The sequence below is a fragment of the Trachemys scripta genome, chromosome 9 (assembly GCF_013100865.1).
Source record: "Trachemys scripta elegans isolate TJP31775 chromosome 9, CAS_Tse_1.0, whole genome shotgun sequence".
In the NCBI taxonomy this organism is placed as follows: domain Eukaryota; kingdom Metazoa; phylum Chordata; order Testudines; family Emydidae; genus Trachemys; species Trachemys scripta.
In genome coordinates this window covers 20,209,874-20,222,617 of record NC_048306.1, presented here as the reverse complement: position 1 = coordinate 20,222,617, position 12,744 = coordinate 20,209,874, and the positions used below count along the sequence as shown (strand labels likewise).

Below are 12,744 nucleotides of genomic sequence, written 5' to 3'. Positions count from 1 at the left end.
AGGGGTTTATAGTGGTAGCTATCTTGCATTTTATGTCTAGTAATTAGGTCTAGATGCTTCTTAAACCCATGCTAAAACTCTGAAGCAGTTTATATGTCGTTCTGGCTTTTTGGTGTATAATTTTTACTGTAAAATATTTAAGTCCCTCAGCTTCAAGTTCACAACAAAATAGGGTCTTGTCTTACTGTAATTTCTTGGACTACCTAGCGCGAACAGTTTATTCTGGAAAGAGAAGCAAAAAAAGTTGTTTGTCGCATAAGTGATAGCAACTGGATTGCCTGCTTGTAAAACTTGTACCTTACCTTAATGGTACTTAATAGCCTTCAAAAGATATCCCAACACTTAAATGCTGTAGGGTGGTGTACTGGTAAACTTCCTGCCTGTAATAGAGTGGAATGCAAGTTCTCCTCAAAAAGACAAGCTGGTGCAGGTATCCCTTCACCAGGGCAAAGGAAGCAGGAATTGAGCTTGTTACTTGAGATCTTCTCAAACCTCTCCTAGGTGGGATTGGGCTATCACATCCTCCTATCCCCAGACAGCTGTTTCAGGCTTACAAGACCTTTCCTATGAAATGGTGCTCGGGACTAACTTATGGCCAATAATCAACATCAATGTAAAGATAAAACAATTTTAATGCAGTTCTTTACTGCAGTACAGTATAAACCATGCGATTCTCTAGTAAAAAAACAAATAGTAGAAAACAATGCATAATATACAGTATTCAAACCATAAAAACACCCTGAAAGTGCTACTGAAACTTACTTACACATCAAATATAGAGAATGTTTGTTGGCCAATAAAAATGGTGGTTTGTACAGAAAGTTTTTGTAAAAATCCATTTGACACTAAAAACCAACACCAGCATCGCTAATAAAAACTCTTGAAACTGCGCAAAAACATTCCCAATGCTATCAGACTTTTCATAACATTATGGAAAACATTTGGCCCCTTTGTTAACATAAGGAAGTGTGAGAGAGAAAACCTCATGCAGTTCCAATCTATCACAGTCTTAGCTGAACACTCCAATAATCATTGAATCTCCAAGATGCATTTCAAAAAAGCAAAGAAAACACTCATTAGTATGAACATTGGGCCATGTTGCGCCAGCAAGTAAGTTAGGGTGTCTATATAAGGCAGAACTAATGTAAATCAAATGGAAGTCCCGTTTAAAGTTGCTGACATGATATGGCTCACTATGCTAGTTTACCTTAGGGCGAAGGAAAAGTTCTCTGCACTGGTTGTTAATATTGAAGGGGACAAGTGACAGTAGTTTTTACCCCAAACTTATGGATATTGTTTTTCTCCCCAAGCAAAGCTTTACCAAACTAGTTATGAGTAGTTTGGATCAATTGTTTAGTTTGATTCACACCTTCCCTAGCAAACAAAACCCATGCCTGTGCAGCAAAGAGTGAAGCTGACCAGTCAAAATTGATTTTGAAGTAGAGTAAAATATTAAACAGCATAACTAATGAAAAGTGAACTCTGACATGTAGGGAGTTTACATCTCACGGGTAAGTACGAATTTTTAAAACATGGTATTTTTGAAATGCTCCCATTTTAAACTTAGCGAACGGGGATCTCCCTTGATTCAATGATGGCTCAAGTCAGTCCCTAAATGAGGATACACTGAAAACCTTACAAAAGAACTGGCAGAAGTTAAAATAGAAGCTCCCTGCTTAAATGAAGCAACTTACATTTTTATGGTACTTGGGGCTTGTCTACACACAAGTTATTCTGGAATAGCCATTGAACTTGAAATTCACACTCTACCTTATTCTAGAATAACTTGAATAGTTAGCTTCGTCTCCTTCACCCATATAGGAAGGCCCTGTCTGCACCAGAACCAAGATGGTTTGTTGCACAGTTAGGATACCAGATACCCATGTCATAACTTTGCACCATTTATAGATGCACCACAAAACAGCCTGAGGGCTCACTGAGCACCAGTGCCCAGGGGAGAAAGAAAAACACAGAGATACACACCTGCATGGAAGGAAAGCACATAATCTGTAATAGATACTACACTGCACAGGCTCTGCAGCTTTGCGAGTGGGGGAAAGACACCTCTGTCTGTCCAGGTTTGGTACAGGATTTGGTCACAAGTAAATGCAAAGTTAGTTACAAGTAGCAAAAAAGTTCTGTTTAGTAAAATCACCTTTGCATTACATGGGCTGTTTGATATTAGCACCTAGTGCAAAAAGAATGCCTCTTCCTAAGCACAACTGGAATAAAAGAGCAAGAATGACCCTTTTGTCCATTTTGTGTATTTTAACATAATCATGCATTTTTCTAATACCAGCTTTACTGCAGATGCTGCTGCAAACCTCAAATCCTGATATAGAATGAATACTTTAAACAACATCTTTGCAGGCATAAAAGATTTTTGGTCTTACTTGAAATATAAACGTAAAACCTAATACCATTTTTTAAAAGTTCAATGTGTACATTCCAAATCGTAGCCAGAAAATAGTAAAATATGATTTTAAAAAACATTAAGCATTCAAAAGAAAATATAGAAAATTGGATCTTGCTGCACTGAACAAAAAACCAAATCAGAATGACAAGGAAGATGCAAAGATACCCATCGACAAATAATTGACATCAAACCAAGAAATTACATTGCACAACATTTTTTGAGAGCCCATTCCATCCACTCACTGCTTTAGTAACTAAAGGAAAAAATGCAGCTGGCTGAAAAATAATCAATTGTAAGTCATTTGCATGTGATCAGAAAGAAACACTCTTCTCACTTTGTATTCTTCTTTAACAGAATGAAATAATGCCTGTAAAAACTAAAACGAACAAACGGATATCATCGTGGTGGACTGTTAATTATCAAAAAAGTGAAACAACAGAGATGAAATAAAAAGAGGAAATGATCAGGAAAAGTACATATCTAATGCCCCATGTCTGAATTGGTTGCCACCCTCCAAGCTGCTGACAGAACATTAGTTTTAATGAAAAAGCAACTCTGCCATGCAAATACTTTAATTGATGGTTTGCGGAAAAAAACCTCAGTTTGAAATGCTCTGCAGCAGAACACCTGCTGACAACTGAAAAATACCAATAACAAGACATTTTTCAAGTAGATCAGTTTCAAAACATTGTACCACAGACACAAAAAGAGAATGTGTAACTTTGAGTTGACTCAGGCCTAACAGGCAAGGGTCCAGCAGTGTTTTGTTAACCTGCTTACAATTATTAATGGTCAGTTCTCTTAACACTTCTGTGAAACAATCAGCCATATGAATGGCAAGTCTGCTGTGCTGGCTTAACAACTGTACTGAAGGCAGTTGTTCCCTGAACGCTTCTTTAAAATCTCAACTCTCCCATCCCCCATGGTTAGATACAAAGGAAGTATTTCCTGACATGTTACATTCATGTTGTGTTACAGACTTTATGCAGCTAGTCCTGTAACTGGTACAAAATTGTGCTTTCAGCCTGTGCCAGAGTACACACCTCCTACACTTAGAATACACTGTAGATTTTGCTGAACCACAGCTCTGGCCATTTCTGGGAAGTAAACATTCATCACACTACCATGCTAATAGAAAGCTTCCTAGTCCTTACTGATTACAGTACACCTACATGCAACAAGTACAGTCTATTAAAAATGTACAGTACTGCTTCCCGTTTAAAGGAATACAAAAACTTATTCTACTCCAAAAACATCTGACACTGATTCAGCAAGAGTCCAAATTTACAAAACAAACTGCAGTGCAGAGATGCTTATAAACACTAATTCCGTGGAGAGCAATTCACTGGCCAAGGAGAGGCCTTGTCACAAGACACCCTATGCAGACATCAATATGATGCCCTACCTGCTTGTTAGAGCAGGGTATCTGGAATGTAAATGGGATAATTGTCTGGGATATTTTGGACTGTTATTCATAGGAGACAGGCAGTTTGACGGAATGATTCATATTACACTAAAATCCACCCACAGCATTCTTTGTGCATGTGGTGACGTTCACTGGGGAAAGCGTTTATAGTACTCACGGTCATTTTTGGGGGGGGAGGGGGGAGAGGAAGAGGAGGATAGGAACAATACATGTTTCTTATCTGATGTGAACACCACGATCAGTACAAAATGGATCTGGGGCAGGGGGTACACGGGAACGTGCTTTGCATGCGGAGGGTTCAATACCCAGGTTTTTAGACTTCAATCTAAATTAATGTGTAGTGTTTCCAAAGAGACGTTAGGTCTCTGGTTTGAATTCAGTCCAGGTTGGTTGTGACTAAAAATTACTCTCTGATGGCTGTTTGGTGAATTACATAAATTGAATGTAGTGATTTCAATCCAGTTCCCACACCCAAAGCACAAAAAGCCACCACAGAGAGCACTAACTGGCAACTTGCCTCTCTCTGTCCATTCAAGCCTTCATTTCTCAAAGCAGACTGCCAGCTATATTAGCCCTAGAGGTGTTCCCTTCAGGGAAAGCTTGTATTGATGTGCCCAGTTTGTGGCTAAACAGTACACTGTGCAGGGCTATCAATCTGGCATCTTTCAGGAGTATTGCATTCACACCATTTAAAAATAAACAGTGGGACCTGCTAGAAGCATTGTGCTCCAAAAGTTTAACAGAGCTTTAACTCCTGTTTTCTGGGATTCAGTTTACAGCTGTGAAGCCTATTCTTTTCCTTGGCAAGAACAGAGACACAACTTAAACATCTTTCTGTGATGCAGCATTAAAAATATGCCCAGCAAATAGCACCAGTGGAAGAGAAAATGCACCCTTAAATTTAAAAGGGTTATCATAACGTTAAAAATCACACTTCCGGCTGAATATTTTACCTTTTTTTGTCACCTATAACAATGATTAGAGAAACATTCTGGTTTTTCAGTGCATTTACTTAGTGCTTTTCATAGCATTGTGTGCATAGTGCATTTCCCCTGATGTTTGTGCACAACTTTCCTACAGCAACAGGGAAGGAAGGGAGAAAAAACACTTTAAAAAATAAATAGGAAACTGACTGTAAAACCACAACAAAATCACAGGTACTGTCAAAACTATTTAACTCAATTTTTATGGTGACTAGATGTCAAGCTGACAGAATCCTTTTAAATGGTGAAAAATACTGACTGAAAGTGTTCTACCTCTTAGTATGTCATCATCTGTGACCTTAGGAGTAGGGCTGTAGTCACGCATGATACACCATCAAAGCAGGGAAACTAAAGTAGAAATATTTTATGAGGTGCTAGGCTTCCCCAAAGGACCTGGTTATTCATCTACATGCAGCCTTGAAGAAGGCAGATGCAGAATATCTCTAGGGAAAGAAATAAAGGCACACTGTATCTCTTCATTTTGGGGCATAATTATGTTCAATACAGTTTTCTGTACTCCAATTCTTTCTTGGACTGCAGCATCCACAAGTTAGATCTGCAATCACAGAATGATTATTTCTTCTAAAAGCAAACAGGTTTATTTAGTCACTCAGACACTCCTGCTCTGTACTATATTTGTCATGCTTCACTTTGATTGAGCTTCAGCATTTATTTTATTCTCTAAGCACATTTAGTTTTGAGCCTTGTAAAAATTGATGACTGTGAATGTTAGGTACTGATTTTTTTAAAGTGCATTTTGAACCACTAAGAAACTGGTAGTTTCTTTTTGGACAGGAGATAGTTGCCAAGTTACCTTAAAAAGGAGACCTGTAGCTTTACCTGGCTACAGAATAGCTTTTTAAATTAGAATATGTAAATTAAGCATGGAAATTTCAAAACAGTATTTCAAAATACCTGAACTTACTTCAGACTGTCCCGTTATGAATTGGACACCTGTATAAAAACTGATGGCCTGCCATTTTAGTGATCATTGCAACAGGAAATGCAGCTTGATGTGGTCTACCCAAAGAAGGAGGTCAGAACTGCAACCAGTGAGCAAACAGGAGCAGCTTCTATAGCTCCTTCTAGATACTCTCCTGCTATCACTGTACAGCTAGCTTTGGCAAGAAACGAAAGAATTAGATGGCTGTAAACAGAAAAACAAAACAAGAGATCTAAGAACCTACTTAAAAAACACCAGGAGTTCCATGTGGCTCTGGCTACAGCGCTGTTCTTCCTGCCCTGAAGGATACAATCAAGCTTACAGACAATATGCCAGCTTCCTGCTTCAATCCTTATCTTCACATTTTTACACATAGAGCATTTTAAAGAGTTAGTAGTGATTTAGGGGAAGATTTTTAAAGGCACAAACAGCAGTTAGATACCTAACTCCCATTGATTTTCGATGGGAGTTAGACACTTAACTGCATTTCTCCCTTTGAAAATCTCACTTTATACACATTTTGCATGAGATTAGGCAATTGCTTTGATTTCACAGCTATCTTTCCTTAATATTTCACTGAAAATAATGTAATGAAAGGAGCAAACCTTTACAGAAGTTGACTATGGGTGTATTAAAAGCAGTAATGGGCTTAAACTAAAGAAAGGCAGATTTAGATTTGATAAAAAAAATTTCAAGAGCCACCTGATAACAGAACAGCCACCAAAAGAGGTGTCTGAGGTCCCATCTGTACAATGTACAAATTAATTAGCTAACACATTCCAAAAAGAGATGAGTAGAGAACCTACGCTAAGATATGGACGTGCTCTGCAGTCCCACCTACCCCAGCTTCTAGGAGTTAAATTGGATGTTTGTAAAATATGTTGCTGCTGAAAGCAAGAGTTTGATTACCAGCTCCAGGATTTAAATACAGAGATGAAAGACATCTCTCCCAAAAGCAGTGATTTATATCTGTGACAGAAGGTGGGAGGAGGAGGTGTTATGTACACCAGGTTCTTTCCCCTACAATTTCCAGCTGCTACTACTACTGGTATATCCTCCTCTCATAGAAGCAAGAGAAATCTCAGGGGGAAAAAAGTCTATTTTGTAGACAAGGCCTTTGTCACTGAACATTTATCAAGCAGTTTCTCATCACATCCACACTTGCTGTTTCAGGGACTGTCAACAGAGAAGTAAAGGCTGATACTAAATTAAAAGCTGTATCTAAAATGGTATATAATGAGCATAATGACTGATCTTATGACCTATGCTTAAGGACTAATATTAGTATTGTCCCATACATTACTATTAGGAAACAAGCATCTAATTTCCAGCATGGATGATGATGGAGCTGCCAAGCCTGAATCTTACAGGTGGAAAGAGAAAATTAAGACCTAGACCTAAGAACTGCATAACATCTACAAACCAAACTCCAAATTCCATTACCTAGTATAAAATTCTTGACTGCAAAACTAGTTTAAAAAAATCTGGAACAATGATGTGCAGTCAAAGGAATGCAAAGTAAGTGGAAAATTTGACCACAGCTTGGTATTGAAAAATCTTTACAGCACCAGTCAATACATTTAATCGGGCAGAAGTCTGAGCTAATATAATACATCAGCTGCTGTGTCCAGCATTATGGGGCTAAAACCATCTTTGCTGAGGCTGGGCTCCAATCACAGCTGCTGGAGCCATACATTCAATGCAAGTTTCCAATTTACCTGCTTCTAGATCAATGCTTATGGAACTGAAAACAATGATTAAAAACCTTTGTAAAACACGGATCCTGGTGGGAGAGGGAAGAAACATGTGCTCTGTGTGATAGTTAGATTCCCATACTTTAGGCCTAAGAATTAAAGGAAGTCATTATATTGTCTAAAATTCCCTTTAACATTTGAGTACCTGCTACAGGATTGTGCTTGAAGGCCAGTAAACCTCAAAATCCTACTGAGGATGATGCATTTCTAGACAAAAGCATCAGCGGTCTTGGCATATTCTTTAACCTTGCTTCTGCCAGCATGAGCAGGTATTTTATGCACATATACAGTTGCAAATGTATATGCATGTTATCTAAATATACACTGCACATACACACAAAGGGCTCTTCCAATTTAGGCCCTGATTTGGCAAACCTGACTCACATTGAGTAGTATTTACTTACGAAATTCTGTTGGATTTATGTGTAAATTTTACTCACCGTGAGTAAAGGCTGAAGAATCAGGCCCAAGATAAACGGCCTGCCTGGAAATATAAAGGCTTGACGTATTTTGAGATTTAGAGTGCCTGATGTTTGAAGCAATGGAAAGGACTGTGGAAATGCATTTACACCAACACTTTTCACCTATTACAGATAATATATATCTATATATAATTGTATCTATTAAAAGGGAATGATCCAGGCCAGTCTTCCCTGGCCCACTCCCTATGAAACTGCTCCACTCAGATATTAACTTTAAAACACCCTGAACTTGTAAAGTCCCAAAAGATCTGCCCAGCAGGTATTCTGGACAATCAGTCTAGGATTCCAATCAGATAATATTTCATGATGTTTTCTTATCCTGAAGATCCATTTGCTTCCTGACCTTCAATTCTGAAGTCTGTGCAAAGAGAAGATGCTGGCTCCTGAGAAGGAAGCTGAAATTTAAAGAATCAAGAAAAATAAACTAAGAATTGTTCTGTCAGAGCAGTTCACACCTGCCTGCTTCAGCGTTTATATTGGGTTCAACATTCTTTATTTTAAATCATACAGACTTCGAGGAAACACTTTGCCTTCTCACTAGCATATTTGATGGGTGTAGAGCAGCAAGTGGCTTTCAATGTTATCAAGATTCGCAACATTTCCTTCCTGGGTTGGTAGCATTGTCCTCAGAAGAAAGTGGTTGCATATTCAAAAACTACAACAAGTAGTTTATCAAATAGTCTTTGGGCTGGTCTTCATGTACCGCACTACAGCGGCGCAGCTGTAGCGCTTTAGTGAAGACATTACTACACTGCCGCCGTAGCGAATTCACCTCCCCAAGAGGCGGTAGCTATGTTGACGGGAGAAGCTCTCCCCCTGACATAGTGCTGTCTACACTTGGGGTTAGGTTGGTATAACTATGTCGCTCAGCAGCGTGGATTCTTCACACCCCATGAGTGATGTAGTTCTACCAATATAATTCTCTAGTGTAGACCTGGCCTTAAATTGTCTCTTTGAAGCACAGAACTAGGTTGTGGATAGGATGACCAGACAGCAAGTGTGAAAAATCAGGATGGGGGTGGGGGGTAATAGGAGCCTATATAAGAAAAAGACCCAAAAATCGGGACTGTCCCTATAAAATTGGAACATCTGGTCACCCTAGTTGTGGATTATGCTGCGTTAGCATAGAGTTTACAATTAACATGTTGAGCAAATTAAGGGTTAAATGCCTTCTGTCAACCCACTGCCCTACCTACAGAACAGAAAGAGAAGTAGATCTCTGGCTCCTAGACCCATGCTTCATTGCATGGTTCCTTTGCAGAGACTTGAGGAGGGGACAGCTCATAACTGAGTGGAGTTGTGAGAGGGCATCCTCCCAATGTCGTGAAGACCAGAATGTCTGGGAGCTAAATTGATGGATCACTGACATTCTGACATGAAGGACCTGACTCCTCTCCCAGCCCATGCCATCTGCTGTTATACGCAGGCCCCTCCATGATGAGAAAAAGCCAGATGGGAGAGTCACTACTGACTTGAGCATTGTAAGCTACTGTAATTTAGTCCTGACTGCATGGAAGAGGAATTTATCATGTAGCATGGCTATTCCCAACTCCTCCCCTATTCCACAGACCCTACCCGCCACTTTTGGAAGTACATGAAACAGATCTTCATTCCTGTGGTCACGCGGGGGAGAGATGTGATTAAATCTTAGGGAATATACCGCCCAGCCACATTCCACCATCAAATACCTCACAGCTCTTTGATCCTTTCCTACAATTTAAATGCCTTTCAGTGCTCTTCTGGGGTGTGTAAACTGAGGGGGCTTCTCTGGGCTCTCTTAGCTCATACAAATAGGTCAGAGATATGTAAAGTTTATTTTCTAGATCTCTGAACAAGAAGAGAGAATACTGTAGGCAACAGTCTATGCACCACGCTGACAGTTCACCACAGTCCTGGGAGGTTAAAAAAATTAAATTAAATTAAAAACCCCTAAACCCCAACCTCTATTACCTTATCTTGGACTTTTCTATTCAAAGCTCTGTACAAACACACCATAATTAATCCGCAGAGTGTCCCTATGAGGCATTATTATCCTATTTCACAGAAGGAGATACAAAGGTTAAATGACAAGGCCTCGGAAGAAGTCCCATGTCAGAGCCAGACTGTCTTGAGTCACCTGAAAATAAAGTGCTGACCTGTCTGAGTGAGTTTTGTACCATCAGATTTGCAAACCGCTATGTCTCCATTTCTATGGCAAGAGATGAACCTTCATGGTAACCTATAAAATTGAAAACAAAATGGTTAGAAAGAGATAGAATAGTGTTCCTGTCATCCTTATGCTCCAAATAGCTATTAAATGCTATAGATAATTTTTTAAGCACCATTTTAAACAAAATCAGACATTCATCCCCTGCTGATTTCTAAACTGAGAGTTTATTTATTGGCATTATCAGATTCACACTCCATGCCACAGGCTTTAACAGCCACTTTGACATGTAAAGATCTTCCAATTTTAATGGCATGTTTCAGGTCTGATTAGTCAGAAAATTATACTGTCTTGCTGCTATTGCTCTGGATGTAATCCAAATACTCCGTCATTATAGCTCTTTAGGTGCTGGTACTTTGATTGGAAGGAAAGAGATGGCTAGAAAATGAGATACTGCAAAGCAATATCAGTTGTGTCTCAAATAAATCCATCCCCTTCTATCACATGTATCTGCATGCATTGGAATTTTATCCCTACAATGAAAAAGAGGTGATTTGCTTTGTTTCAAGGGATTATGCAAATTAACTGATGATTTTTCAGGACAAGGGAGGTTTCTCTTTAGTTAATTCCTCCTGGTCAGAGCACTGCAGTAAGTTCCTCAACTGCAGTCAAGGCAGTTCTCATGCATACAGTATTTCCTAATGAGTAACATTTAAATTGAAATCAGGTGCCTTCAGACAGTGATAATCGGTGTTTATCAGCTTCCAACTACTACACAGAATATAGTGGAGTCTGCCATAGGCTGGAACTGAACATGTGATCAATTCAGGACGAACTCTACTCTCATGATTATGCTCCCAAATTTACTGTACTACATATCCAAGTACTACATATGATTAATTATATCTAGAATTCTGACTTGCCCTGAAACATACATTTAAGTCCACCCGTGTGATTAGTTTTTAACATCATATAGTACATAGATATTTAAAAAGTTGTTGTCCACAGCCACAGAATCCAAGCACACACAGCACCAACAAATTCAGGATTTGGATATTAAGTGCATTCAAGATGAATTTTTAGAAAAAAATGGTAAGACTATTTTATAATCTGCCAGCACATGTCATTTGGGGGAACTTCCTGACTAGATAGATTAGAGAGAGAAAATGTTTGTGAATAAAGGACAGCATTAATGAAATCAGAAAAATGCCATAACATAAGAATTGAAGTGCATTTGGGAGTGAATGTTCTTGGTTTCAGGTTGATCAAGAAGCTCAGAATGTTTTTCATTCTAACTGAAATGCTACAATCCTTAGCAAATCTATGTACAAAAGTCAGAGCAAAGGTCAACACCTATTTCAAACCGAGAGGGACACAATCTTACAGTGAAGATACAGGCAACTGAGAATATTTGCTTCCATACATCTTCTAGTCCAGATCATGGTGTTCCCCCGTCCTGAATTTCAGTAACACGTATCTTGTATTCACAAGTCTCCCAGTTTCCCCAACATTGATTTTAAAACACTATCCACAGGTGGTTTGCCTTTGCAATTTTTGCTTTTGGCTTTAAGATTATGCTGGGCGTTCGCTTTGGTTATGTTCAGAAAAAAAACAATCACAGCACAGGCAATGGATTGTAATGTTGTGGTTAAAAAGAAGAACATTATACAGCAACACCTGATCAAGCATTTTTCTTTCTTTTTTTTTAAATCATCTCTGTGGCATGTCACTTCCTCTTCTGCATATGCCTAGAGGAGGGACTCTGATGATGAGAGCAGCTCTTATTTCTTCTGTCATAAAGTGCAGGTGCATGAGCAATCACAGGTGTGTGCTGTAGAAGCTCCAAGAGAAGAGACACAGCACTTAAATACATCAGGGGAGGAATCATTCTGCTTTTGGTGTGACTGGCAGTGCCATTTTCTAAGATAGCATGATCAAAGTTGCTGGAAGTTCATGTTCTATCAGTTCTAGCTTTGGCACTAGTCAATTAGTGTCCTAAGCAACGAGGGGTAAAGCAAGAACAAAGCCTCACTATCTCTTCTCATCTTTTCCTCACAAACATGTTTTAGTATCATGAGAAGCTATAAACACAGAGAACTTTGCTATCTACACTAACAGGAAGTGGAGCAACAATTCAAGGTCTGGAGAAAACATGCCTCTCAAGGGATGGAACTACTCCAGGACTGAGTGCTGCTTATCCAACAAGGACCTTTCATATCATTCATTACAAGGTAAATCCTCAGAGGGGTAGCCGTGTTAGTCTGAATCTGTAAAAAGCAACAGAGGGTCCTGTGGCACCTTTAAGACTATAGAAGTATTGGAGCATAAGCTTTCGTGGGTGAATGCCCACTTCATCAGACGCAAGTAACGGAAATTTCCAGAGGCAGGTATAAATCAGTATGGAGATAACAAGGTTAGTTCAATCAGGGAGGGTCTAAAAGGTGCCACAGGACCCTCTGTTGCTTTTTAAGGTAAATCCTGACCCTTCTCAGTGGACCAGAGACGACATGGAGTTAATGCAGTTCAGCTGCAGGGAGACTGGATTTGGGCATCCTTGCATGCAGCGGAGGTTTTCTACGAAGGCTCCCTGCAGC

General features: G+C 39.3%; 1 protein-coding gene across 1 annotated transcript in view; it reads right to left on the bottom strand.

Moving 5' to 3' along the window:
* Positions 1–614: 614 nt before the first annotated feature.
* The window catches only part of ZDHHC15 (zinc finger DHHC-type palmitoyltransferase 15), a 44,318-nt gene continuing 32,188 nt past the window's right edge, over positions 615–12,744 (bottom strand). Inside the window, exons 11-12 of the mRNA XM_034782701.1 lie at positions 10,140–10,222; positions 615–8,399 (exon numbers count right to left, since the gene is read on the bottom strand). Coding sequence (XP_034638592.1) covers positions 10,179–10,222 — 44 coding nt within the window. The 3' untranslated portion in view covers positions 615–8,399; positions 10,140–10,178. The remainder of the gene's footprint in view (positions 8,400–10,139; positions 10,223–12,744) is intronic.